The sequence below is a fragment of the Grus americana genome, chromosome 7 (genome assembly GCF_028858705.1).
Source record: "Grus americana isolate bGruAme1 chromosome 7, bGruAme1.mat, whole genome shotgun sequence".
In the NCBI taxonomy this organism is placed as follows: Eukaryota; Metazoa; Chordata; class Aves; order Gruiformes; family Gruidae; genus Grus; species Grus americana.
Window position 1 is genome coordinate 37,022,584 of NC_072858.1, and position 26,687 is coordinate 37,049,270.

General features: G+C 48.9%; 1 protein-coding gene across 1 annotated transcript; it reads left to right on the plus strand.

The window, feature by feature from the left end:
* Positions 1-13: 13 nt before the first annotated feature.
* Positions 14-24,781, plus strand: LOC129208726 (collagen alpha-1(XIII) chain-like). The gene is made up of 3 exons (XM_054831963.1): positions 14-837; positions 8,337-8,406; positions 24,747-24,781. Exons 1-3 carry the CDS (start codon positions 535-537, stop codon positions 24,779-24,781), a joined length of 408 nt encoding a protein of 135 aa, XP_054687938.1. The 5' UTR covers positions 14-534.
* Positions 24,782-26,687: the final 1,906 nt, after the last annotated feature.

Here is a 26,687-nt window from a genome sequence, read left to right on the forward strand (position 1 = left end):
GGGAGAGGGCGAGCAGAGGAGGTTACTTTGGGAAGCCACGCAGCTCACTCATCCCAGCCTAGTAGTTCGGAGGGAGTGTGTCATGTTACAGGGGAGCCACGATCAGCCAGAGCACAACGTTGCAGGAGCAGCTGAGAATTACCTCTCTCTAATGGGGACTTTCATGTGCGAGCTTCTGGCTGGTCTGCGAAGGAACTGAAACTGGCAGCTTAGAAGGAAACAAAAACCTACCAGCGAACCAAAAGAAAGACTGAAATACAGGAGAAAAAAAAAAATCCTGATCAGATTTCCCCCCTCCCTTTGCTGCAGTTGAATCCTTTTTTTCTGCACCTCTTTTATTTGTGTGTGGTTTGTTTTTATTTTTTAATAGACCCCCTCCATCCACTTTTGTCATTATTGCTATTTGTCATTTGCTGGCACTGGGATCCCCTTGGACATTCTTTTTCTATGCCTTCTGGATTGTGCTTCTCAGAGTAGGAGTGAGGCTTTATTTATTCTATTTATTTATTTATTGTTTCTCAGGACAGGGAGGGAATGTTGGAGGAGAAGAGCTGGAAAGGCGTCAGCGAAGCAGCTTTTGACAGGGGGTGCATGGCTGCCCCCAGGACCGGCGATGGGGAGAGATGCTGTCGCCTCCCTCTCCTGCTGGGCTCGGGGCTGCCCGGTGTCTCCCTGCTTTCTCTGGTGCTGAGCCTCCTGTTGTACTTTCGGACCTCGGATCTGCAGTCCCGGGTGTCCCACTTGGAAGCGGACAGACCCACACAGCTCCCTGCCTGGCTCTCAGCAGACCAAATGGAGACAGCTATTTTGGGAAGAGTTGACCAACTGCTTGATGAGGTCGGTGTCCTTTCATTTTGCATGTATAGTTTGCAGTACTATAGATTTTAGGTACGTGCATGCTTGCATAGTTGCGTTATCTGTTTCTTTCCTCCCTTAAAAATGTATTTCTGCACAGGTGATGCTGCTAGGGTGAATTTCCTGTGCCTTTGGGTCCCTCCCACCTCTCAAACCTGCCTGGTGTTTGCTTTGCTCTGCCCCAGCCATGCTGTGGTTGAGCCCCAGCACTTTGCAAAGGGGGAAGCATCATCCCTGGTCCTGGCAGGGAGGGAAGAGCCTCCAGCCCTCTCTGGTTGGTGACTGGTGGCATTGCCAGCTGAAAGAGTTAGAGCTACAGGTTAAACCTGGGATTTCAGTGTGGATTTGAGCCCTGGGAGAGCAATATGCAAGGCACCCCACAGACGGTGTGGCTATGGGAGGAGGTAACTGCAAACCAGTGCCAGCCCTGACCTCTTTCATGTCTCCTGGGTCAGGAAAATGAGACGTACTGGCACTGCCAGGATAGTTTCTGGTACTGCCAGGGCAGAGCATAGGGTTGTGCTATTGCCTGCTTGAGCCCCATCTAAACTCTACTGGAGCCAGTGGACTCTTCCTCTGAGGATGGGGGAGAGCTGCTCCTGAGAAAGCCTGAGCTTCAGCAGGTCAATAAAGATGGCCCAAAGGCGCAGCTTTTTGTTGCTGACGATGCCTTTTACTTTGCTGTGCTGATGCTGCTGGGGGCTGCCTGGGTGGCTCTGCTCTGGGAAAGATGGGTACCCTGTGAGATTCTTCGCCTCATCGGGGCTTTGAAGTGGTTTTGATGTGTCAGGGAGCAGATGGTGGCTCACGTCCTGAACTCTCCAGGCAGGTCCACACTGACCTGTTCCCGCAGCTCTGAGGGAGGCTCAGGGCTAAGATTCAGGGCTGGGGCAGTTTCTACCCACCTCTCCTTTTCTCTGTTTACTCCGGTTTTGGCATGAGATGGGCTGCAGAGATCCCTGGGGCTAGCCCCAAAACTGTTTGTGTCTGAAAAAATCTTGTATGCTGCTATTGCCAAACGAAGGAAGGAATGGGATGATCAGAGTGGTGGCTACTGGGACCTGCCTTGAGGCAGTGCTGCCTGGCACCTGGGGTGACATGGGGACCCCTCCACATTTCTAGGAGCAGCGAAGGTCTGCCAAGAGGAGTTTAAACCTACAGCTGACAGTCTCGGCTACCATTTATGGGTCTTATGGGAGTAGTCCCTGGATCAACTGGGGTCTGCAGCCAAACGCCGTGAACCTTCAGTTAATGTACACCATAGGAGCTGAGGGATGTGGTTTTCAGTGGCCTCTTTGACTGGGGACTAAGGGGCAGACAGGGTCCATGGGCAATACCCCACAGAGAAAAGCTTTTTGGGGAGGCAAAAGTGTTGCAAGTGGCTGGACCTGTGCCCTGCGATTGCACCCTTGCACAGAGACTCCTTCCCTGCCACTAGGCAGGGAATAACACGCAGCGTTCCCCGTTCCCCTTGTTTCTGCTGGTATGAGTCTCCTGGGAAGTTGCAGTTTATCTCTACCAAGTGATTTGAGACATGCCACAGGACGTCTCCCGGGAGCGGTGCCCGGGGCCGGATGGCCCCCTGTGTCCTGCTGGTTCTGCTGCCCGCGGCACCTTTTCGCCTTTTTATAGCCTGGCTTAGCAAGGAAATGGGGCTGTCATGATGCCCACGTGCCTGGCAGCACCCCTGTTTTCTGAGCAGCCCCTTCTGAGCCCCTGGGGATGGGTCCAGCCCCCCCTGCAGCTAGTGTGAGGAGCAGCCATGGGACAGGAACCACTACTTGAGCCAGTGTTTGCTTCCAGGCATCACGGGGTTACCAGCTCCCCGCTGGGCTACAGCTTCAAAAATAGCTTAGAGGAAGGCTGTGGAGCCTGTGGAGGAGCAGGGATGCTTGGCCCAGGTCTCTTTTCCCTTTACACCTGGGAAGGTCTGATGCCTATGGGGAGAGGAGGGCTGGGCTCCCCAACTCCGCTGCCTACCTCAGCTAAGCTCCTGAAACAGCTACTTCAGACCTCCACACCTCAGCCGGAGGCGCTGGCATGGGCCAAGAGGCTTGAGGTGCAGGGTGGGGGGTCTGCTGGCAGACAGATGGTGGGGTGGCATATGGGGCTTTTGCTTAGGAAAGAAAAACAAATCCCCCTGGTCCTCCTTTTCATTAGGTCTGAGGGCTAAGTTGGATGGGTCTCCTGGACTGGCTGGCGAGGGACAAGAAGGACTGAGAAAACCAGGAAAGATAAAGGGGAGCAGGGAAAAGGTGGGAGAAGAAAAATGAGGAAAGCAAGAAACAGTGCTGAGCAGGACTGGGGGGAGAGAGGGGCTGTGGCTGGGCTTGCTGTAATGGACATGAATGTGGGATATTCATTCCCTCCTGCTCAGACTCTCGCTGCCACATCCTCACAGAGTTTCCTGGTGTTTTGACCTTAATGGGTTTCACAGCTGCCAGCTCAGTGTTATCCATCACGAAATAAAATAGCAAAGCTTTAAAGAAACCCCGGCTTTGGAAAGAGCTGGTCTGAGCCGGGCAGAGAGGTGGCATGTCAGGGGGGGCATGGGCACAAGAGCATATTTCTAGCTCTGGTGGCTGTGAAGATCAGCTGGAGGGACGTGAAGAAGCAAAGTCTGCAAGGGCTGATCGAGGAGCTAGCTGAGCTAGCTGCTCAAAACCTGTACTGTTCTGTGTTCCAAGCTGGAGTGTGTGATGCTCTCCAGACTGCCATGTTTGTGCCCAGGTGTGACTTGGAGGTCTCCAGGGATCTGTGGGGACACCGTATGGATTGCACTTAGAAGTGCAAAATGCCAGAGTCCTGTTAGGTGACAAGCAAAAATAAAGCAAACTGGTAGGGAGAGGAGTTGGGTTGGTTTGTTTAAAACGTTAATTTTAAGCCAGCTGGTGGGGATGTTTTCCCAGTCTTGGAGCCCAGTTTTGGAGCACCAGCGGCTGGCTGTGGCGGTGTTTCTATCTCAGTTCAGGATGAGCAAGGAGAGGGCGGCAGATGCATTCCCAGAAGCAGCCCAACCAGTGCTGCTTCACTCGCTACTGTGTGAACCTCTGCCTGGTGTCAGCGAATACCAGAGGGGAAGTTTCTACCAGACACAAATTGCCTAAGTTTTCCCACAAAAACGGCTGTGTGGAATGGGCTAGAAGCAGGTAGTTCAGGGGGAACTTCAGCTCCATGTAGGAATTCCTCTGCATTTATGGGGCATCAGAAATTCATACAAAGAGCACAGATAAGCTCACTACTGGCATTTGCAGGAATGGCAAAGCTTTCCAAAGAAGAAAACAAGGTCCTTTCCCATGCTGGGTAACATTTGGTACTATTTTGCTTGCCAAAAGCTCAGCAGGGTGGAGAGCAGGATGGAATCAGTGCTGCTGCTAGGAAAAAAACCCCAGAATTTGTGCTTGTAGAGATAGAAGTGTGTGTATGTGACACAACAGCAGTTATCCCCTGTAAAGCCTGGGGGAAGATCAGCTGCCCATCTGCACGGTGATGAGTGTGCTCAGTCTCTCTGGGGGATGTGGGGGTGGGGATGTGTGTTGTGTTGAAGGTATTTGTGTCTTTAGTGATGCTGAAGGGATTCGGGGGCTGTGCCACGGATGGGTAGGGGGAGCATTGATCCTCACTGCTTTCCCAATAGGCTCATTTCCCTGGGACTCTCTTCTTACTTATGCGAGCAAAGGAGGGGACACCTCAAAACTTCCTTTCCCTCCCAACTTAAAGATTTTGTCTTCCATTTGCATCAATGTCTTGAAGCACACTGCTCAGTTCTGCTTCCCAGGGTCAGCAAGATTGCTCTAAGCATCCCCTGCCTTGATCTTTAGTGTTTTCCCCCCCAAAATCCTGAGATGTATTTTTTTCTTCCAATTCCTCTGGTAGCTAAGTCCTGTTGCCTTCCAGCTGCCTGCAATCCTTGAGCTTCGATGGTGTTATTTCCAAGCATTTTCCTCCATCTAGGAGGGCTCACTGCTTGCTTTTGCTCTATGCCACATGGTCCTGCGATTCTAGGAGCTGGGCCTTTAAGAAAAAACAGCTAAATTGGAGATAAAACAATGAGAGTTAACAAAACCACCGGCCCTTGAAATCCTCCTAATGGTTGTAATAGATTATCTATTTGAGACGTGTTTCTTTTAGCTGTTGGAGATAGTGGTGGGAAATGATTTCACCTCCCTGGGTGACTGCAAACAACTAGGTCTGCTAAAGAGCTATTAATCTGCCCCTTTTGAAGAAGTGTCCTCTCTTTCACCTAATCTCAAGTGACCATCCAAAATACGCCTTGCAATGTTTAGGAGGCCACGGCCATGGTCCTTTAATGTCAGAAGAGGTCTTGCTTTCACGGCTCCGTCCACACAAGCCAGCCCTGTTCTGCCACGGTAGTGGCGAGTTAACAAAACCCACGGGAAAAGCCCATGCTAGCTTTATTGCTCATTTTCAGCACGTGTTTGAGCCCGACCCTCCTGCCCTTACCCTCTTGCAGACAGAGGGTTTTCCCCTTTCCTCTGCACTCAGCGATGTGTGATGGCTCCCTAAATACACAGAGGTGCACAGTCCCCACGTGGAAGCCAGTCAGCTGTGGCCCCAGCGCTGGCAAAGGCTTTTTCAGCCTCTTTCGTATGTGTAGGGGGAAAGTGCAGTCGTTATGTCACCAGAAATCACGACAGGCAAGAGCAAGCCGATCCTCTCTGGAAGAAGTGTTTTCAGCATTTCTGCTAGGGCAAGAGGTAGCTAGTTGCTGCTCTGATGTTTCATGCTCTAGGTGTCCCCCAGATGAAAAAGCAAACCCCAGATCCCAGAAAGAAGATTGCAAATGCTAGAGTCCCAGAGACCACGTTCTTTTATTTTTGCTTACAGAAGTCAACCTTGCCCTAAAATTGAATGGTTTTCTGTTGCCCGGGAATGGAAGTTTTCTCTTGCAAAGGCCAATTTTAGAGGAAAGCCCTTTTTGGTTTTGTTCTCCTTAAGCAAAGCTGGCTTCTTGTGTTGGACCAGGCAGTATTTTGCACAGTGGTAATGAGGGAAGCAGAAAAGGCCGGGAATTCATTTTGTTTCACCATCTCAACCCAAAGTTGAACTGAGGTCTCCAGAAGCCAAGGATTTTTTCTGTTGCAGTCAATGTTTGTTTAACAGACTGTGTAGGAAACTGAACTCCAGGCGCTCCTAAATTCCTGGTAGGTTTTGCCTCCCACTGAAGGGGAGCAATCCCACGGCACCACTGCCCTTTGCACTCCCCAGGGATATGCAGAGCTCCTGGGCTCCAGGGAGGCACCGTGATGGCCAGGGATGGGGAAAATGCCTAATGCCATTGAGTGCCGGATGCTGGACAGTACTGGTGCTTGGGGCTGTGCTCCCAGCCCTGCCCAGCAGCACCTGCACCTCCCTCCCGAGGAGCACCCTCCCTTGAGAAGGCTATTTCAGTTGTCCCAGGTGTTTCCACTACTCCGACCCTGCAAATAAAGTCATGGGGAAATGCTATTGCTCCTGTTCCTCTCCTGGTTGTGCTCCAGTTGTGCTGGGTCATCACTTCCCCTGATAAGTCCAATTATGCTGCTCCTCAACTTGTGTGCTGGCAGAGCAACCCAGCCAAGGCTTTTTGCAGCAAGCTCTAACTCTGCCTTCAACCCCCCCCAACAGCTTTCCCCCTTGGCCCCTGGAGCGCCTCCCCACTTGGTGGGACAGGGATCTGTTGCACGTTTCCTTGCAGATTTCTGTCCAATAAAGGGCCCTGCTGCAGCGTGTCGGACCCTCGCTGATTAGGAAATGACTTTCTGCTCCTGCCTGTGTGAACCATCACCCTTCCCCTGTGCTAATCCTGATTCCCAAACATGTGGCAGTCTCGTGTTCAGACATTTTGGTTGGCACATGTGTAGATGGAAATGGGAACGCGTATGTCTACATACCAGTGTGAGTATCCAAATAAAGGCTCTGCTGTCCTATTTGTGCCCATGTTTGACCATTAGGACAAAGCATTCAAAGCCACGCAGCACTGCGGAGCAGAGCCGTGCCATCTGGGGGTGTCAGCTAGATGGGAACATGCCCAAATGCAAAGATTCACATATCTGTGCTTTTAAACTGAGAAGGTAAACACAGATAAAATGCTGTATGGGAACTGGCAATTTTCCTTGCGTGAAGCCCTCTTCTTGCCCTGATATCAAATTGAGTCACTATCAAAACATTTCAGTCTACCATGCAAAAAAAAAAAAAAAAAAAAAGCTCTGAAAATACTCAATTTCTAGTCAGTCACAACAACCCTTACTGGTTTTGACTTGCAATAAGGAAGCCAGTCCTGTTAAAGTGACAAATGGAAGTGTTCCAGCCAGTTCTGCCTTTCCTCATCCCGCACAGAAATATGTTACTTTATTTTTTTTTACCTCTAACAGAAATTTCCCCCAAAGTGATGCTTTCTTGCAGGAAGGTGCTCACTTGTGAAAATCAAGTAATTTCTGTATGATCCTGGGCATGGGCTTCCATTGAGCTCAACATATGACTATTTCTTTCAAAATATCGGTCCTGGTTGTGAAGTAGGTTGGACAGTAAGAAGGTGCAACTGGGATGAACAGTTGGGTTTGAGGGTTAGATGGGAAGAGGGAGTAACTCTTTAGCATAGGCACCCTGGCAGTTCAGTCTTCTCAAATCATTAACCAAGTATGGTTCACAGGCATTAATGAATAACTTAATTGGATTGATTTGCATGTTCTTCACTAAATCACCATTATTTTAATAATGTCTATGAGGAGTGGTGTGGATGCTGTCCCCAAAGTGCATTTTGCTCAGAACATGGGTCAATTTTAATGACACTTCCAGTGAGAGAAGATGTGGTGGCCTCTGGTGTGGGGTCTATCACCCCTTTAAGAGACACACAGACAGGGACAGAGAGCAGGAGACTGTTATACCTGCAACATAAGAAATCCAAACTCATTGGAAATGAGCATTTTGATGTGATCCCACCTTGTGGAAGCTGTCAGTAGGTTTTATTTTGTTCTGCACTGGAGGAAAATTAAGCTTCACAGCCTCTGAAGGTTTCATGAAATGTCGTTGCTGTTTTCAGACCAACTTCAGCTGCAATTTTTCAGGGGGACTCTTCTGTCCATCCAGGTGTCTCTGTGAGCATAAGGATTCTGCCGCAGGGGTGAAAAGTACCTGCTTCAGATCTCCATTTTTCATTCGCTGAGTAGGTCTTCTGAGAAACACGGCTATCTCATGAGGACACAGTCACCTCTTTGTCACTGCTAGCTCTTGATTTTGTAATGCCTGTCAGGAGGACCGCATTTGGAGGCCATTACGAAATTCCCTCCGTCTGCTTCCAATCAAACCCCACATTTCTAGTCAAAGACTATGGACTTTAATGCCTTTCTTCATTCCCAAACTGTTCTGCTCTGTCTCTCCCATCTCTACATGGGCAGCGTCCCCCAGTCCCACTTTTCCAAGAATTAGAGGCTTTGGTTTGGTACTAATAAATCCTTTTGCTCTTTTTCCTTCCTGGACAGAAATTAAAGTTCCACTTGCCGAGACATCGAGAAGTTCGAGACACACACCAGCGATGCAACTGCCCAGCAGGTAAGGGTCTGGGATGACTGGCACTTTGGAAGGGCCTTTTTCATCTTCATCTTGTTGAAAGCTTTTTTAATGTCAGGTGGTATCTGAATGCAAAATTACGCATACTTGCATAACAGTGTGCTTGAGGTATAGGAAATCCATATGGATATGTGTGTAACCAGTTGGGTACATATGTAAATACTCTGCATATGACAGAAACAGCAGGAAAAGCGATAGACATCCAGGTAGCCATCTAGATAGTCAATAAAAAGATAAAGATACATCTAGAGGGCAAATGTTCCCATTCATTTTAGACATCAGTTTTGAAGTGAGCAGAATGGCTCTTGGGAAGTGCATCTCTCTTGGTTGATTTGAGGAGGTTTGAGATGCATAGACTAGATCCAACACCAAAACTGGACAGCTAAATTTTGGTGAGCCAAAATGCCTCTGGGTTGAGAAGATTTGAATTCCTTAGTGTTATACAACTATCTGAGGCATCTTGCAGAATAACAGCCTACTGTTAGAAGCGGCCATTTGTCGGGGGTTGAGTGAAGTGGTCACTCAAGGTCCTGCTCATATAATATACAGAAATATTATGGGATTGCTTAATTGCATTATGGTTTTAATCATGCTAATATCAAAAGGCTCTTTGAGACACATCTTCTGAAGTGGTTTCAATACAATAAGTGACAAATTGCTATGGAAAAAACATTTGTGAATGGCATTTCATTCCACTACTATGAATCACACAGCCTTCCTCATTGTCTTTTGATGTATTTGTTTAGAAAAAAATAGAGAAATGCCAGCTACCACTCACATCCAAAGTCAATGAAGTTTTGGGCAACTTTAAATATGTATATCCAAACTGAGTAGCTGAAGGTCATCTTGAAAAGAGGCAGGGAAAGTTGTGTCCAGATGAGCATCTGAAAGCAGCATTTCCATTTTCTGTGGTTTCAGTGTGAGGTCTTTGACAGTGTCTGGTGGTGTGCATATCAAAGTGTATTTAAGTATCGTCGACAGTGGGATAGTGGTGGATGAAATGATGAATTTGTCTTTGCTGTAGGTGATGTTATCTCATAGTGTATTTAGATCTGTGTACAGACATAGGAGGTACAGTCTCTTGTCAGACTAAAATGGATCTGGAAGGTAGTAGCTTGTAAAAGCAAGAGGTAAAGCTATACAAGTTTGTGATGGAAAGAACTAAAATCCAGGATCTATACTTTGGAAACATTGGAAAATGCCTGATTTGACTAGTCCAAATTAGGACTGTTGGATTTTTTAGTCCCAGAAAGAAACAACAGGAACTATTTTTGTTTAAATTTAAAAGGTGTAGTACAAATGAAGTTTTTCCTATGATCAGATCAAAACGGAGTTGAACTGTTTTAAAATTTAACCTTTTCCCTTCAGTGTGAATACAAATCATAGCACTACTCCGTTTTCAAGTTCCTGCCTAGACTTGACACATAAATGCCATAAAACCACAGGAATGAATATCCTCCTGGTGTTTCTGAGCCAGCTTGGAGAAGGAAACTTAGAACTTGAATGCAGAGCAGAGAAAAAAAGAGGTTGACTGATTTTTAAGGCCATCTGAATATGACCCCCTACACCATGTGTGTGATAGATGAATCACCCAAGTATTTCAGCATGAAGATCATAATACTTGGTTACAGATACCCACATCCCTGGTGAAGACTCAGCAGCAGTGGATGCTGGATTTCTCATAAAGCTTAGGTGCCCGCTCATTCCATTAAGTATTTCTGAAGGACAGCTTTGATTCAGGAGATCAATAATAATAAATGTCTCAAAGGTTCAGATTTCCTTTTTACTTGTCAAACTTGCTTGCCTTCATCAAATATCCTATGGACACAGAAACTGTTTGTAAAAGTTTCCCGCACCCTGCCAGCTAATCTGTTGAGGGAAATGGAGCTATGGTCCAAAGCTGATGTTGTGGCAGGTGAGGTCTTGAGTGGCTTAGGGCAGTGCAGAAATGAAGGCACCTTCAGCTAGCTGTTGTCTTATTTGAGACCCTTTGGTCTGAGGTGTTTCCTTTTGGTCTCCAGACTGATGCAACTCAGGCCACCAGAAAGCACTGTTGTGCTGTTTCAACATGGTCTTTCTTCCAATTTGAGACCTTGGAAATCTTTTTCCCCAATGCATTTTTCCCCTTGTGTTTAAAATGCCCTAAGGACCAGACGATGTGACCCTTGTGGGAGACCAAGGTATTCAGAAGCACTGAGAAGCGTCAAGATGTTGCAAGACTTGGCGCATGCCTGTTGCTTCTCACTGTCCCACTCCACTGCTTATAAACACATCATGTTCCTCACCAAAAATAAATGTTTATCAGAAGTGACATTTGAGTTCATCCCTAACTGTGAGCCAGGTCCCTGCATGGCAAAGAAGGGGAAAAGGAAGACCAGTTCATTTGCTGACCTGTTCAGTACGGATGTGGAGGTCCAAGGCAGGGTCACCCATTGCCATAGAAGAGCTTCAGGACACAAGGGATTGTGAATGTAAACGGCTTGGAAAAGCTGGGCACAGGGGAGCAAGACGATTGAAGTGTGTGACTGTGCTGCGGCTATATGAGCGCATGTGATAAGGACCGTAGGAGTAACATGGTCAGGAAAACAGCGCAGCTGTATTTATAGCAAGCGATAAGGAAATATAAGTTTCCTTCGGCTGGAAAGCTGCTACTTCAGATTGCTGGGGCTGGGTGTGACTACCTGTAAGTGAGATGTTGCTCCTTGGCATTGTGTTTCTTAAGCTTGGAGGTCACAATGGGCTTCTCCAGTAGTGTCTCAGTGGGGAGGACACAACCTTCCTGGGTAATTAATGACTCAGTTCCCTTCATCTGATAGATAACCTGTGTGATTCCTTCTGTCCCCGCTGTCTGCCAGACTGATCTGGGACAACTTTGTACGGTTTGGGAAAGGGCCCTGAAGCCTCAACGGCAGCAATGACTGTACCCAGCTATTCACCAGTCCCAGACGCGCCATACCAGGGCCAAGTGTGGACAGGGAGCTCGGCACAGGTTTTGATCCAAGGTCACTGTGTGCTAGGATGAGACTTGAGGAGTTTTTCTGGGGTCGAGCAGATGCTGGTGGGACCATGGGTCTGATTTCTAGGCGTGAGCCTCCCCTCATCACTTTTGCTCAAATGAGGGAAATGTTTCTTTTCCGTATGGGATCTGGATGTGGCTGAGAGCTCAGGAGAGCTACCTGAGGCTGGAGGATCCTCTCACAGCCAACTGACCTCCCTTGAGTTCTGCCACACAATAACAAAATGCTGTGAGGGAAAAGCATTGTGTTTCAGGTTGACAGGGTGAAAATGTAAGCTTTCCTGGTCTAATCCAGACCTAGTTGCAGATCCAGACCATGTCTGCCTGGACAGTCTCAAAGAGCCAGGGATTAGCACCAAAACCCCCTCCCACAGCCTTCCTGGTGGAGGTGGGCGCTTGTGTATTTTATATACTGTGACTTTCCTTATTAGACCTTTCCCATCTTCCTTTCTTCAGCTCCTATTTTCACAGTCCCTACGTGGCTGTATTTCACTTTGCCGCCTCTCTGCTCCAGTCTCCAATATCCCTTAAAGAAAAAAAGAAAAGGCTGGCTCCTTTTCCTCTGCCCCCGCAATGCTTGTTTTGGTCTGGTTTCTCCTTGGGCAGGTTGGGAGTCCGCCGTGCTGGAGGCTGTCAGCCGTGCAAGCAGGGAAGTGGCTCGGAGGGATGCCGAATGGCTTTTCCATCCTTTCCCGCGGCAGCACCTGAGGGCAGAGGAGTGAGCTGGGCTGCGGAAGGAGACAGCTCCAGCCCTGTGGGCTCCTGGGGACGGGCGGTCAGAGGGAGGTTGCACACCTCTGCCACAAAGCTGATTTGCCTTCTGCTGTTACAGGGGCTTGGCGGCTGGTGTGGGGCAGCTGCAAGGATTTTGGCATTGGCCAGGAACTGGGGTCCTCGTGGGAATGTCTTTGAGGCTTTGCAAAGGAACGTCCCCTGGGCATTTCTCTTGTACAAAACTTCGCCCATGTCCCCTATCTGCCCCAGCCGGGGGTGCAGGGAAAGCAGCTTGGCCACTCTCTTCAGCTCCGATTGACCTTACAGAAATACCAGCAGGAGCTGCTGCAACTCAAACGTTGCTGCTGTTTCCTTTCTTTCAGGGTGGCCTGTGAGAGCAAAGGTGCAGCAGTGGCCCCTCTTGCACCCCCGGGCTGTGGGCCACAGGGTGTGCACACTGGGTGCAGCATCCTGCTCGCCTTCTGCCCACCCCTTCCAATGCTGACTGGACCCCTTGGGACAGTGGCAGCTGCTGGAGGGGACCAGCAAGAAACGGCACGGGGCTGCAGCGGGGCTTTGGCTCCCACCCAGGATGTGTCACCCAGAGCCGGCAGGGCCAGCTGGCAGGAGGCGGGAGGATTTCCCACGTCCTGACCCCTGCCTGGCCCTGCAGGCAGCCGGTAGAAGGAAGAAACATCGGGAAGGGCAGGACCTGGGCTGGTGGATGAGGGGGTGGCAGGGATGGCTGCAGCAGGGGTGGGCAGACCCCTGGGCAGTGCAGGCCGAGCCCCAGCCCCACAGCACCTGGGCGGGATACTGCATCCAAGCGGATGCATCCGTTTCTCCCTTGGGATTTGTATCTCCTCCCTAAACGCCTCTGGGAAGGTAAATCAAACAGAGGATCAGTGCCCGAGTCTTGTCTGAACCCCCCCCCCCCCGCCTCCTCTGCACCCTGCTGGGGTGCTCCACCTCTTGCCAGGTTGTTTTCATGACTTTTATGTTTTCTTGCTGTCTTTCTTAACGCGATCCTTTTTCAGCTTGCTGGGGCTGCTTGGACAGATCTGAGGGCTCCTGCGAGATTAAAAGCCTGAAGACACTGGTGAGCCCCAAGAGGTGAAGAAGGTGTTTGGGATCCCTGGTGTAGGGTGAAGGTGTGGAAAGGTCACCTCGGCTACTTAAATGCTGGCAGACACGAGCTGTGTCAGTGGCCCTGGCTCAGAGGCACGAGGAAGGTGAGGTGGGACTGTGCAATAAAACACCTGTCCCTGTGGCCCTCCTGTCAGGAGGTGCATTGAACTAGTTGAAATGCCATGGTTTTGTGTTTGACCCCTTTTCAGGATGATAAGTCAGCATGGTTTTCTATGCTGACTATGCAAAAGGGTTTTTTTTTCTGCTTTAAAAGTGTCTAAATGCAGCTTTTTGACAACCTCTAACCAAAAAATTTCAAAAAAGGACATTTGTCTCAAGTAGCCACTCCTCATCAAAAGCTTTGAGTTTTCTGAATTGCCTTTTTCCCTTGAATTCACTGGCAAAGCCCTCGTGGACGGAAAGCCGAGCTCCAGAGGGAGCAGTGCCTGGGCTGCCGCAGATGGGCATCCGGCACCACCGCAGCCAGAGCAGCACGTTGCTGTGTCAGAGAATGTGATTTGCTGGCACGGCATCCCCACGGCACGGCACATTTGGAAGAAAAATTGCAGCATAATCATTGCCTAAATACTTCTCCTCCTTCCTCCCCCCCATTATAAGAAATCTCCCTGGGAATTCTATTATTCCCTGAAATTTAAATATGTTCCCCCATCCACATTTTTTGGGCCCTCCAGAGTATACACACACTTCAGCCTTGAAGGTTGCTCATGCGCCCTGGCCTGCTGGCTGTATTTTGGGTTGGGGTTTGTTTGGTTTAGACATACTGTTGTTTCATTTGTTTTGAAGATGCAAACCACACAATGAATTCCATGGATTCTGTGAGCAGTTATGAATAGATGGGGATGAACAATTCAGGAAAAAAACAAACAAACAGTTTGTTTGGTCGCTTAACTCTCTTTCTCCGAACACGTAGGCAGCTGTGCTCTTACACAACTGCCCAGAGCGGCTTGAGGAGTCACCCCTGCCTTGGCTTTTGTCACCTGGAGGTTGCCACATTCCGTGGCTGAGGGATGGTAAGAGGGAGCAAGGAAGCTCCTTATACCTCTAAGCATCAACTCATCCAGCTTAGTCTGTGTTTGGGATTTAAACTGACTTTATTAAGGAGTATTTAATTGATTTTTAATGAACCTGCTGTTGTTGCCACAGTGCAGACTAGGAGGGCTCGCATAAGCCACTAATACAGCTGTGAGTGCTGGCCGGGCTGCAAAATGGGTGGAGAGCTAGCACATCCTTATGGTGCTGCTATGCCGATAGAGTTAGGAAGGCAAAAACCTCTGCCTTTCCCTCCTTATCCAAAATATGAAACAGTCAATGCATAAAGAAGGAAAGGCTCTGAGGCACGATGATGGGCACAAGTGGGTGGCCTGTTTATTTACACCCATCTGCTTGTTTGTATAATTCCCTCTTGCCTTGTTCAGGCCTGTCTCCTAGATGCCCCAGGGCTCATCTTTTGTCCTTTTATGTGCTTTCCTATTTTAAACTTTTTACTTTAAGCTTTTTTATTTTAAACTGTCTGGAAGATGGAAGGAAATTCCCCCAAACACACGGAATTGCTGTGAGTCTTTTTCTCTGGAGGCTGAGCTCTCCCCAAAGGTGCAAACAGGTGAACATTTCTAACCTCCTTGGCTGTTCTGTACGGCCATCCTCCATCCAAAACCAAGGATAAAAGAACCTCTTCCCCAGACAAGGGTATAGTGTGGAGAAAGATGTTGGTAAAGACAGAGATTTTGGAGGGAAGAATGGCTGCATGGCACCGCACAGGAGCAGATACCCAGTGTGACTTGCTCCAGCCTGAAGCACAGACTGATGCAGAAGAGCATTGTGGTTGTGCCGATTTATATCATGGTCCCACCATGACCATTACCCTCCCTGCCAGGCCACATCCGAATAACAGGTCCAGTGTGAATGGCACCTCGCACGCAGACTGGGGCCAAACAGGTTGCCTGTGGGGTTCCCAGGACACACGTTGAGGGCTGCAGCAGGGAGCTTCTGCATACTTGACGGGTTTGTGTACAGATGTTTGGTAGAAGTGTTTACACCATTGCGTGCCTGTGCTTACAATGTATATGGTACATATGGGCATAAATCAGCGCCTTGACAAAGCAAGGCAAAAACATCCCAGCTGGCTGGGGAAACCCAAAGAGCACATTGCGCTGCTACTGTACGGTGACGGCTTTGATTCAGTGCGAGCACGCTACCGGGGTGGAGGATTTTTCCCAGGCCTGGGCTGTGTGCACATGGCCGGGCTGGTTTGCGTCAGCTGCTGACGCACATCCGGGCCCCGCGACGTGGGTCTCGTGTGTGCTGCCCATCCTGGCAGCTTTGCGGCGGCCGGAGGAATGAGGGCGAGTCACACCGGCCGCCAGGCTCGACGGCGGGGCACAGTGCCTGGCGGCGTGTAAGCCCCTTGCGCAAAGCATGGGCGCCCGCCAGCCGGAGAAGAGCACCAAAAATACCCGGGATGGGCCAAGGGAGATGTTGCAGGCGCCAAGTGGCTCACTCCAAAGCTGTTTTCAAGGGGACTTTGCTCTGTCGCTAATGTTAGCTGCCGCCGTGCGCTCGAGGGCAATGGGGAGGTAAAAAGCAGGCTGCTGGCCCAGCCAGTGGCAGGGATGGCTGGCTCTGTTTGGCGTCCCTGCGGTGGGGCAGAGTGTGGGCTTTTGCAGTGGGGCTGCAGAGGCTCAGGAGGAGCCTTCCTCTCTGAGGCGTTGGGTTTCGGTGTGGTGATACGTGATTCCTTCTTGGCTCTTCCGGGCATCCGCCTGTGCCTTCGCCCCGTCTGGTGGGGACCAAGGGCCAGGCTGATCTGCTGGTGCCCAAAGGGTGTCCCAGGGTGCAGATCAACAGGAAGAGCGGAGAGGTGGCTTTCCTTCCCCCGGATTGTCTTTCAGCCCCTGTGCCAGGCTGGGGCCACAGGTACTGCTGATGGGACAGGGGGAGAGGCAGCGTTTAAAAGGGAGAGGTTGCATCATGCGGGATTGGGCGGGCTTCGGGAGGCAGAAACCTCATCTGTTAAACACATACCACGCGTCCCCCTCACCCCCCCCCCCCCCCGCCAGGGAACATTCAATCCTCTCTTTGATGGACGTCCAAGAAAATACTTCTTCCACATCCTAAACTTGTTAGCACCAGTTAATCATCTTAACCTTCTTCCCCTCCGAACACACACTCCAATGAGTTTCCCATCGCTGGCAGCCGTTAAAGACGCAGCGACGCTTTTCACGCTGGCCTTTGCAGGCAAGCGCGCAGTCATTAATTATTAAACATCTCGACCGTCTCCCAGGTGGGAGAGCAGAAACCCACATCTCATGCTGAAGCCACTTCAAAGTGACTGTCCAGTGAGTTGCTTTGGGGGTGGATGCACTTGACATAGCTCTCCCCTTCCAGGAGCTGGACCAGGTCTCTGCCCCTCTGTGCGCTGCCTCTTTGACATTCATAAGCATTGTGAAACATAAGCCCTGGAAAGTATTTGCCTGCATTGGAGTGATGCTCTGATGCATCCCAGATTAACATTGCAAAATACCAGCAGCATGACAATTGGAGGGTTGGAGAGATGTGCTCACGTGCTGGGCCTGTGCCGTGCAGCCAGCGAGGGGAGGGGGCTGTGGCATGATGCCTGCTAACTGGGCATCTCCCCTTCATTTCATCTGGCTATTTCCTTTCCTATCTGGAACCCCCCTTGTTGTCTACTGCACGTCTTTGCTGTATTTCCCCCAAAATAAGGTTGTGTTTCAGACAGAGGGAAGGTGACTCCTTGATGCATCCATCCCTTCTCCAGTGCCTGTGGCTTTGGTGGGGTGGTGATGTGCCCTTTGATGCTATCTACCTCTCGCACATTGGGGTTTGGGAGGCAGCCCGCTCACACAGTCTCCCTGGACCAATTCACCCCCTCACTCCCTAAAACCGGGTTGGGGCGATTCCTGCTCTGCTCATCCATCCCATTCCAACCTGGCTGCTGAGGCTTGGTGTCTGTTTCTTCCTCATGCAATGTCTTGGGCGAGCAGCATCCCAGCTGGACTCTGCAAGCAGGAGGTAATTAAATCAGTATATTCCCCAGGGGGGGCAGCTGATTAACAGCACATTTTCCTCACACTGGGGGGCTGAGACGCACACAGGCAGTATTAATCTATCGCTTGCCTCACTCGTCTCCCTTAGGATGTCTGTTTTTTTTCTTTTTGCTTGTCTTTTTTTCCTTTCTTTCAAAAAGAAGATGAAGATTATATCAGCTGAACTGGAATCTGCACTGACAGAGCTTTGTGCGAGGGACTTGTTTATTATGATTTGGTATTGCTCTGGGCAGCGTGTGCACTGTGCTGGAGACCACCCAGTGATCCCATCCACACCAGGCTTCCCTTGCTGTGTGGCTCAACCAGCAGCAGGTAGAAGACCGTGGGACTACAGGCTGTGCTTTGCCTTTGGGAAGGGGTTTTCCTGAGTCTGAAGCTGGTACTGGGAAGTGGCACTGGGTAGATGTCGCCAGATCACAGTGGCTGCTCTTGTCTTCCTCCTCCTCTATTATCAGCTGTTGCTGTCCAAGGGAGGAGATGTTGGTGGAGGCGACAGCAGCTTCTGGGAGTTGTGTGTTGGCCTCATCCTTAATGGAGCTGAAGTACACAATGGGCTGGGATTTTTTTCTTTCCTTTTTCATTTAGTTGTTTAAATATTAGCTCCTTATTAGAGGGATTTGGGCAGCAAAGAGGGAGTAGTTATGTCTCCCAAAACTGCAGCTGTTGCCTACAGATTAACTCCCCCTTAAACCCTACTATATACAAGTGCAACACAGATGAAAGAGGGGTTGAAACCCCAAAAGTACCCCACAGAGCTTATGGGTCTGTGGCACAGCCCTGGCCACAGTGAGGGAGCCACACCTCAGCCCTCTGCTCACCGGGGAGTGATGTACCTGGCCCCAACCTGTCTGAAACCTAGGAAGAAGCTGTGGTATTGTGAGGCTGTTTGGCATCCCCTGTGCAATGTAATTTAACGTGGGCTTAAAAACAGAAGTAAAGGAGAGGGGAAAAGAAGTGTGGGGGTTTTTTTAAAGAAGTAGCCTTGTGTTTCTTAGTTTACCCCAAATTCACATGTGGAGTGATCTCTTGCTTATGGATCATCTGTGTGCTTATAACAAATGTGTTGGTTTTTTTCTGAGGAAACAGGAGGAGATGGGGGTTATTGGGTGTGGTTGTGAATATTTCTCTGCCTGAATTTCAAAGTTATCCTGGATAGATCCCTATGCTCTGCTATTGCATTATTCTGACTCTTAATGGGCAGGGGTCCTGGAATTTCTTGGGACAGTTACGGGAAGTGGCTCTCGGGTCCTTTAGGAAGGGAAGCTACAAACATGCAACTCTTCGATTGAGGGCTGGTGCGGGACATGCACTGTCCCTGGCCCCGTGTGGTTTGGCATGCATTCAGCCATTGCTGCCTCCTCCACATGGGTTTTTCCATGTGCCTTTCCCATGCAACAAAATGCTGCAGACCTTGGCCCTCATTACTCTTCTTTGCTTGCCTTTTTTTTTCCTTTTTTTTTTTTCTTCTCACTAGAACAGTAAGGGCTTGCTGTTTTGGTAGGACTTGGGGCTCTTTAGCAATGGCTAAGCAGTCTCAAAAATTTTTTGCCAGGCATGCGTCCCTGCAGCGCATGTTCGCCACTTACCCTGTGTGCTTTGGAGAAGTTTCTCTCTAAATATAATGCCCTTTTCCCCTCATGCCCTCAGGGCCTTTCCTTTTGACTGGGAGGAAGAGCTTTGGAGTAACTAGTTTCTAAACTTGGTTGGTTTTCCTCCAAGTTATTTTTTTCTCTGCTGCAGGGGCAGGGGAAAATGTCTCTTCCATCTTCATTGCATTCTCTTTTATTCTCGAGATTATAATGGGAACCCTCATTACCTTAAAAAATAATGACCTGTGTGCCTAAATAAGAAAAATCTTTCAGTCTCAAACACGAAGGTGGTCCTGACAGAGTTTAGCAAACTTATTCATTGAGTCAAATTTGCCACAGTGAGAGGATGAGAGAATACAGGTGCTTTCCAGACCATGCTCAACAGGGAGGCAGCAGTTGGTTGGGGTTACTTTTTGCCTTTCCAGTCCAATGGCTCTCTCTATAGTGTGTGCTGTGCAAAGCATCTGGTTTGGGTACCAGAGATGACAAGGAAGGGATCTGCACACTCAGTTCATTCTGGGTAAGGAAAGCCATGAATCCTTTTATCCCTGTTAGCCAGCGCTGGTTATCTCCATATACGCATGCTGCCCCAGCCTGTCTCCTACCGGGCAGAGCCCTGCATGGGGGTAGCCAAGCTAAGCAAACCTCTCAGAGTTCGAGACGTGCTAAGAAAGCATCAGTTAGATTTAGTTGAATGAATGAATACTCTCCTCTTCCTGTGCAATAAAACATGCTGAGCAAACTCGCTTGGGCTCAGAAACCCCATCACATTTTTTCTTTTGAAAGGACTAACATCGGCCTTGCTCTCCTCCACATGCTCTCTTTGGAAGCAAGGCAGCACATCAGGGAAGAGCCTGAAGGAAGAATTTATGGCGTCTCTAATTAAAGTTTGTTCCATCCTTGAAGAAGAGGATAACGAGCGACAGGGATGCATTGCCGGCCTCTGGAGGAAGAGCGCTGTGGCTAGGCTTATGTCCAACTGCTGATAGGGTAATTAGTGGTAACTGGGAGCTATCAATCATCTTGGGTGGAAAAATGTCTCGGTTAAAGGAAAGACCCTCCCAAACATTTTCATAACTCAAAAGGGTGTGAGACAGGGTCTGGGAGACAGTACTGGCAGTCCGTGAGGTATTTGAGGAAGGAGTCTATTAAAAGATAAATTGAACACAATGGTCTTTTGTTCCTCCCCGGGTAGGTGACAGAATTTGCTGTTATAAAAGTTGCAAAGTATTTTGAAAGGAGGAAGGAAGACGAAAAGAGTTAGCAGATGGAAAAGAGGGAAGAATAACAATAATTAGGAAAAAAAGTAACAGTGCACTAGATATTAAAATCAGCTGCTAACTGCAAAAACTACGTAGGAAGAAAATGAATCTATGCAATTTGACAAGTGAGTAAAGTGTATCATTTGCATTTTAAGTGCATAATCAGAGAACTTATTTAAATCATTATTAACTATAGTAAGTTCCAACTTTCTGCTTTTCCCAGACAGCCATGCTATGAGAGAGTTTGTAATTTTCAGCAGGAAGTAAAAATGCCGTGGATTTCAGGTTATTTGCTTTACCCAGCCATGATTTGTTTTGGCCAGTTTTTCCCTGTGGTTCCTTCCTAATTCTGCAGCTCTCTGAGGAACAGGACTTGTGCAGGGCATGACCAAGTGCTGAAGAAGCGGTCAGCTCCTCAGAGGAGGAATATCAGACTTCTCCTGAGTAACCAGCTGCAGTTTTCAAACCAATTTGGATCTCCAGAGCTTTTGGACACCACCTTCCATATTGCTGGCATGGAATAGGATGTGTTAGAGGATGTAGGGTGAAAGCTGCAGAGGGACTAACAAATGTCTACTCTACCAAGAGTACGGTTTTATTGGAGTGGTAGCTTTTTGCATTGGCATGTGTGTCTTCGGACTAAGAGTTGCAAGGTGCTTGTGGAAATGTCCAGGTGTGTGAGGTGGACTTCAAAATCACAGAAGGAGCTGGAGAAGTAGTGGGGTAGTGCCCCTGCAGAGCAAGAGCTGGGGAAGAAGTTGAGGAGACTTGGCAGTCTGGCAGGAAAACTCTATTAAAGGCATGAGCTAAAACTGTCCTAGTACGAAGGAGTTATAGGAAGGGATCAACTAATGAAAATTATAAACTCAGCTGAAATTCAAGACAGAAGAAAAGTAAATCTGGAAGGATTTAAAATTGAATGGGTATGCAAGATGAAAATCTGAAAGCCTAGGATGAGGTGGCGCTATGAAGGACACCAAGAGAATGCCGAAGAAGTTCACGGTGAGTGAAAAGATGATGTTCCTCTTCAGTGTAGCATGAGAGCAGGTCACACCAGACAGCAAGCACACCAGCTTCTTAGAGAAATGCTGCAAGAAATCTCTGAGCCTTTGAGGGTTCATGGAGGACAAGTGACATTTCAGAAGATAAGGGCAAGGCAGAGGTGGTGACAGGGAGGAACTCAGTTTCTCTCTGTGATTAAGACCCTGTGGATAAGGTAAATAGACACTATGTCTTCTGCCTTCACCAAGTTGTCTGCCGTTGACTCACGCAGTGAGCCGGAGAGCAGGTTGCTATTTAACTACAATTCAAGAGGCAAACGGGCTGCTGAGGGGGAGCAATGAGCATGACCAGAGGTCTAGAAAACACAGCCTCTGTGGAGACACTGGAAGAATTAGGTTTTGTTTAGTCTAAAGACAAGAGAAGACTGTGGGGAACAGGACAGCAGACTTCAAACATATAAAAGGTGACCGCAAAAAGGAAAGAAATAAAAAAGCTGTTTGAGTCTGCTGCGCATCAGAGAGGTTAGACTTAAACAACAACACTGGAAATTTTGGGTAGTCTCTAAGAAAGATAATAAATATGGCCTTGTGAGTCATGGCATGGGTATCGCCTGGCCCAGATGGCTAGGGAAGAGTGTGGTGTCTCCATCCCCAGAGGACAGCAACAGGTTAGAGAAATATTTGCCCAAATGGGCTAGGTAGAGATTTTTTTTCCTTGGGTTGCTTTGAAGATGTTCCCTCCTCGATCTCGTGTCCCTCTCATTCCCCAGGAATCCTTTAATCTCCATTTGGTTTGCTCAGGGGAGGCAGAAGGGGAAGAGAAAGGGGATAGTCAAGAGCAGCGGTTTTTGGCTGGCGGTTTGCACGAGCCTGGGGGCACACTGGCTCTTTGGCAGAAGGTGGGGGAGCAGAGTGAGCCTGCCACCATCCGGTTTCAATTTACCATCCAGGGGTCCACACCGCTACTGGAAAACCCCGAGGGGGCCTCCAGATCCGAAGCATGAAAACCCACTGGGCGAGCTGACCCTGGGGGCCCTTCCCAGCCCTGTTTTCTCTGCTTTCTGTGGTGCTAAGTGCTTCAGCATGGCAAGGATAAATGCGATTGTTTGCTTTTTGGAAAGAGCTTGCTGACCCATGGATGCCTGCCCAAAATGAGCATTGTTCTGTCCTGTGTCAGCCATCCCACCGTCTCTCCCCTGGCAATGCCGGAGGTGCTGTGTTTGTCCCAGGTGCAGCCAGCACCAAGTGGGTCATCTGCTCTTGGCCCTTTCCTGCCCTTTGTTTTCACAAGGGGCTCTCCCAAATGTTTGTCAGAATATTTCTGTTCGTCTATTGTTGAACCCTTGTCTTTGAGCACTTTAATCTAACGGGCTTGCTGCAGTTATGCCAACGGCCCAGATTTTCCTCATCAGATTCTTCTGGCTCGGGAGGCTGAGTGGCTCCTGTCGTCCTTATAGACGTTTCTTGAAACAAGCGGATGCTTGGAGATGCAGTTAGAGTCTGTGGCTTAACTCTGCTAACAGACCCTCTATGTTGTTTTTGAGACTGCTGCTTAATTATGTTAATTTTACTGTGAGGCTCCACCTCATTGTTTGCTTCAGGCATGGCTTCCCATGGACTTCTCCTCTCAGTGCTGTACTTGAGTCCTTCTCTTTGGCAGGGGGTGGTGGTGGTGTGCCGGGATACTCAGAGTGCCTGAGCAGTGACTTTTATCCTCAACAGCTGCTGATATTAACTGCCGAGTCTCAGTGATGTCATGGGTTTGATTTCAGAGGCGAGCTTGAGTGACTGGCATAACCTGGTGCCTCAGCTTAGCGTTGATCACATTTTTTGGCAGTGAAATCCTGATAGCCTCTTCGCTGTCCAACATTTCTGCGATCCTTTGAAGAACCTCTTGCTGCTCTGCAATGGTGTAGCCAAGAGGGGGGTGTTTTGGGGACGGAGGGGCGTGGTCTTTCCGTGGGGCTTGTGCTCTCTGGAGGGAGTTATGCACCCGGATTGTCTGCTATTGCTGACAACACCTGAAGCAAAATTTCTGGAGGGTGTGCTTTGCATAATCACTGTTGTTTAGAATTTTTCTTATTATTTTGAAGACTTCTGTTGTCTTTAATTTCCCCTACAACTAATAATATAGAATTATGGCAAGGCACATGGTATTTTTGCCTTTTTGTTTACAGTTCTTTGAGTTAATGCTCCCTCCACCTTCCCGTGTATTGTTTGTCCCCTGATGGAGGTAGGGAAGATGTCTGTAAAAGATTATGAGTACCCTGGATCTGTTGTGTAAAAACTGCAGCATGACCAGTCTTTAAAAAAGGCCAAACCCACCATCTGGGCTCCACGCACCCAACTGGGGTCTGCCTGCTCTGAAACGGGGTCACGCTGCGCAGAACACCCGCAAGGCCATGAACAGGGGGCTCTCTGCCACCCCGGGTAAGGTCGTGTTGCTGACATTTTAATTAGCATTTCATAACTAATTGCCTGGCCATAGCTATTTTGTTATCAATTAACATAGTCCTGAATGTCAGGAAGTAACTGTATCTCTCTAACTCACTAAGGCTGCCTTCTGGGTCTGTGAAATGGCTGGATTTCCTCACAGGGATGGATTACATGTTTACATCTCCCCTTCTGCTGGAGTGTCTAGTGAGGATGACCCAAGGAAGCAACAATAATGTCTTTATGTTCCCTCTCTTTCCTGTGTCTCGTGTATGCTATAGAGCAGAAAAAAAAATCCCTCATATGTGAACTTTTGGAGCAGGCTGGAAGACACCCACATTGCAGCCACTGGACTGTCTGAATCCAAAAAGTTAGAGGGAAAAAAAAAGTTAAGCAACAACATTTGAGAGCCTTTTAAGAACGGATACTTTTCCAGACATCAGGAAATGCCCTTAAATGGATGGGATAGTTTCAATGATCCTATCAGTCCAGAGAGCATTGCTGTCTATTGCAGGATATCTCTACCATCAGCAGAAGGTCTCACACCACGCTGACTTGCTCTAATACTGTCCAGCTTTTAAGGTCTCATATTCTGGGACATGGGACTTTCCAGATTAAGATAAATATGACCCACTTACAAAACTAAGCATCCCCTCTTCTGAGCCTGAAGAGCCTACAGCGTGGATGGTGGCTTTTTATCTCTTTGTGTGGGTGAGGGAAAAGGAGTCATTGCCGTTCTGTTTTAGATAGTTGCTGATTGAACGGGCCATGGGGAAGGACAAGTGAACAGAGGGCTCTGTGGCATGCCCCTGCTGTTCATCACAGGCGTGCCTATTCTATATGTGCAATAAGGTGAACTCGTCCTGTCTGCAGATCGTGGCTGCTCATTTGCTCACTTGGGCTATAGGAAAGGCAGAGATTCTTTAAGGAAAGTTTCTATCTGCATAAAAGCCAGAGCAGCTGAGAAGGGACAGTGCAGATGGTGCTAATTTCCAGAGGCCATATGTTTGGAGGGACCCTGGGTACCCCCACAAGAATTCTTTGTTTTCTCAATGTTCATTTTCAAAGGTGCTCTGGAGGTCTCCTCTTTGCAGGAGGCCGCTGCTTCCTCCCACTCGTCCACTCCTGACACGTTTGCTCCATCCCCTCCTTCATCCCCCTGCTGCTTGACAAGCCCCGCAGCTGGATAAACAGCGATCACAGTCACTTACAGCCCTCCAGTGCCTTTCAGCGAGACGCCGGCATGGAGAGATGCTTCCTGAGCTGCCCGTCGTGGGCGGACAGTTGTGCTGCAGCCCGCACACCAGCGCCAGCTTCACTCTGGTCCTGGCAAGATCAGGTTCAAAACACACAGGATCTGGAGGTGCTAATTACAAATGAGGGATCTCTTTTATGTGCAAGGCTGAGGGATTTGGTGATCTAGGAGGTCTGGGTCGGTCTATCTGTCTGGGCTTAGCTATGAAACGGGCTTAGAAATGTTCACAGTAGCTTTGATCCCTGCTCAGTTGACTCGTTGACCCTTCTCTGCTGGCTGTTTATGGAAAGGGGATCTAGCTCATCTCCTAAGCAGCACTGCCTCCGTCTCACCCCAAAAAAGCCTGCTAAAAACATGGGAGAGGAGGAACCCCCATGGGTGTGATCTGCACTTGTGGCTGTTGAAGTGGTTGGCTCTTGGTTGTTTGTGGAGATTTTTGGAGTTCACCTGGACCACCAGTGGCATCGCAATGACTCAGTTGCAGTTCACGTTGCTTCCATGAAGGGTCCCATGCAGCCTGGTTGACTTGTAGGTTTGCTCCCTTGGCTTACATGATTGCCAGCATCTCTGGCCAGGCTGGGGCAGCTCTGCCGGACCCCTGGCCAGGGGCAAGCCTGATGCACTGCACACAGCATGGCTGGTGTTGCCCGGGAGAGGCTGGCTCAGCCTGGCCAATGGTGGTTAGAGTGGTTGAGAGCGGAGGCGCGAGGATCCCCTCCCTCCTTTGCCCACTCTTTCCTCTAACGTGCGTTAAATTACTTTATTAAAGACTGAGCCTCTTTAGAAGCTCTGCTCGGCCTTCTCGTTAATCACCGTGACAGAACATGACAAATCCACTTTGCTGAAGCATTATTTCACTTTGTAAAATCCCCCGTGCTTTGCAACAGCTTATCCAGCAGCACCTCCTCCCTCCCCACTATCCTGGGGACATGTTCCCTCCTCCTCCTCCAGCCCATGCAAGACGATGTTGCTTTTAGAAGTGACTATATCAGAGGGCTTTGCTTTCTCCTGGGTCACAGGGATGGTCCTGGCATTTGAAGCCCAGTCCCTGGATGGTCTCTACCGATTGACTTATTGCAGCCAAGACTGTGTCCCTGCAGCTCACTGATGTGTGTTTACACAAGTCTGTGCAGCCCGCTCTTCACATAACCATTAATTTTATAGAGGGCATATAACAAAAGATGGGCCTCCAATATGCCTCCTGCCTTTGATCTGTGTGGGGTGTGTGGCCTGATGGGCTCAGAGCTGCCAGCATCGCTGATTTACTCTGCTCTGTGGATGTAGCTTCTGGAGCAAACAAAAGCTTATGTTTTCCCTTAGTGGTATTGCAATACCATTGCAGGCTGTGCTGCTGTCTGGAAGGGCAGGGATAGCGCTGGGTTTGCTTGCCTTCAAATTTTTCTTTCAATGTTAGCTAAATGGTTTGGTTGATGCAATCCATGAGTGCCCCAAACCCGTGCAGACGGGTAGGCGGGTTATTAAGTGTCTATAGTGTTGCTAATGGAAATAAAGTCCGTGTATTGGCAAGCTATAAGCATTGACCTTGTGACAGGGTGCTCACTCTGAAACAAAATCTCTCCAAAACAGTTCTCTCACAGAACTTTATTGTCATCCAAGCCAGATTCAGAAGACTTTTTTTTTCTTTTTTTTTTTTTTTCCCCTCTCCTTCCAGTCTGGCATAAATTAGGATTCCTGGATCTGAGTCTGACCTTGCCCTTCAAAATGAACTCTCTGATCAGAAACCCTTTTGTTGTTTAGACTTGGCATACCAAGTAGGATA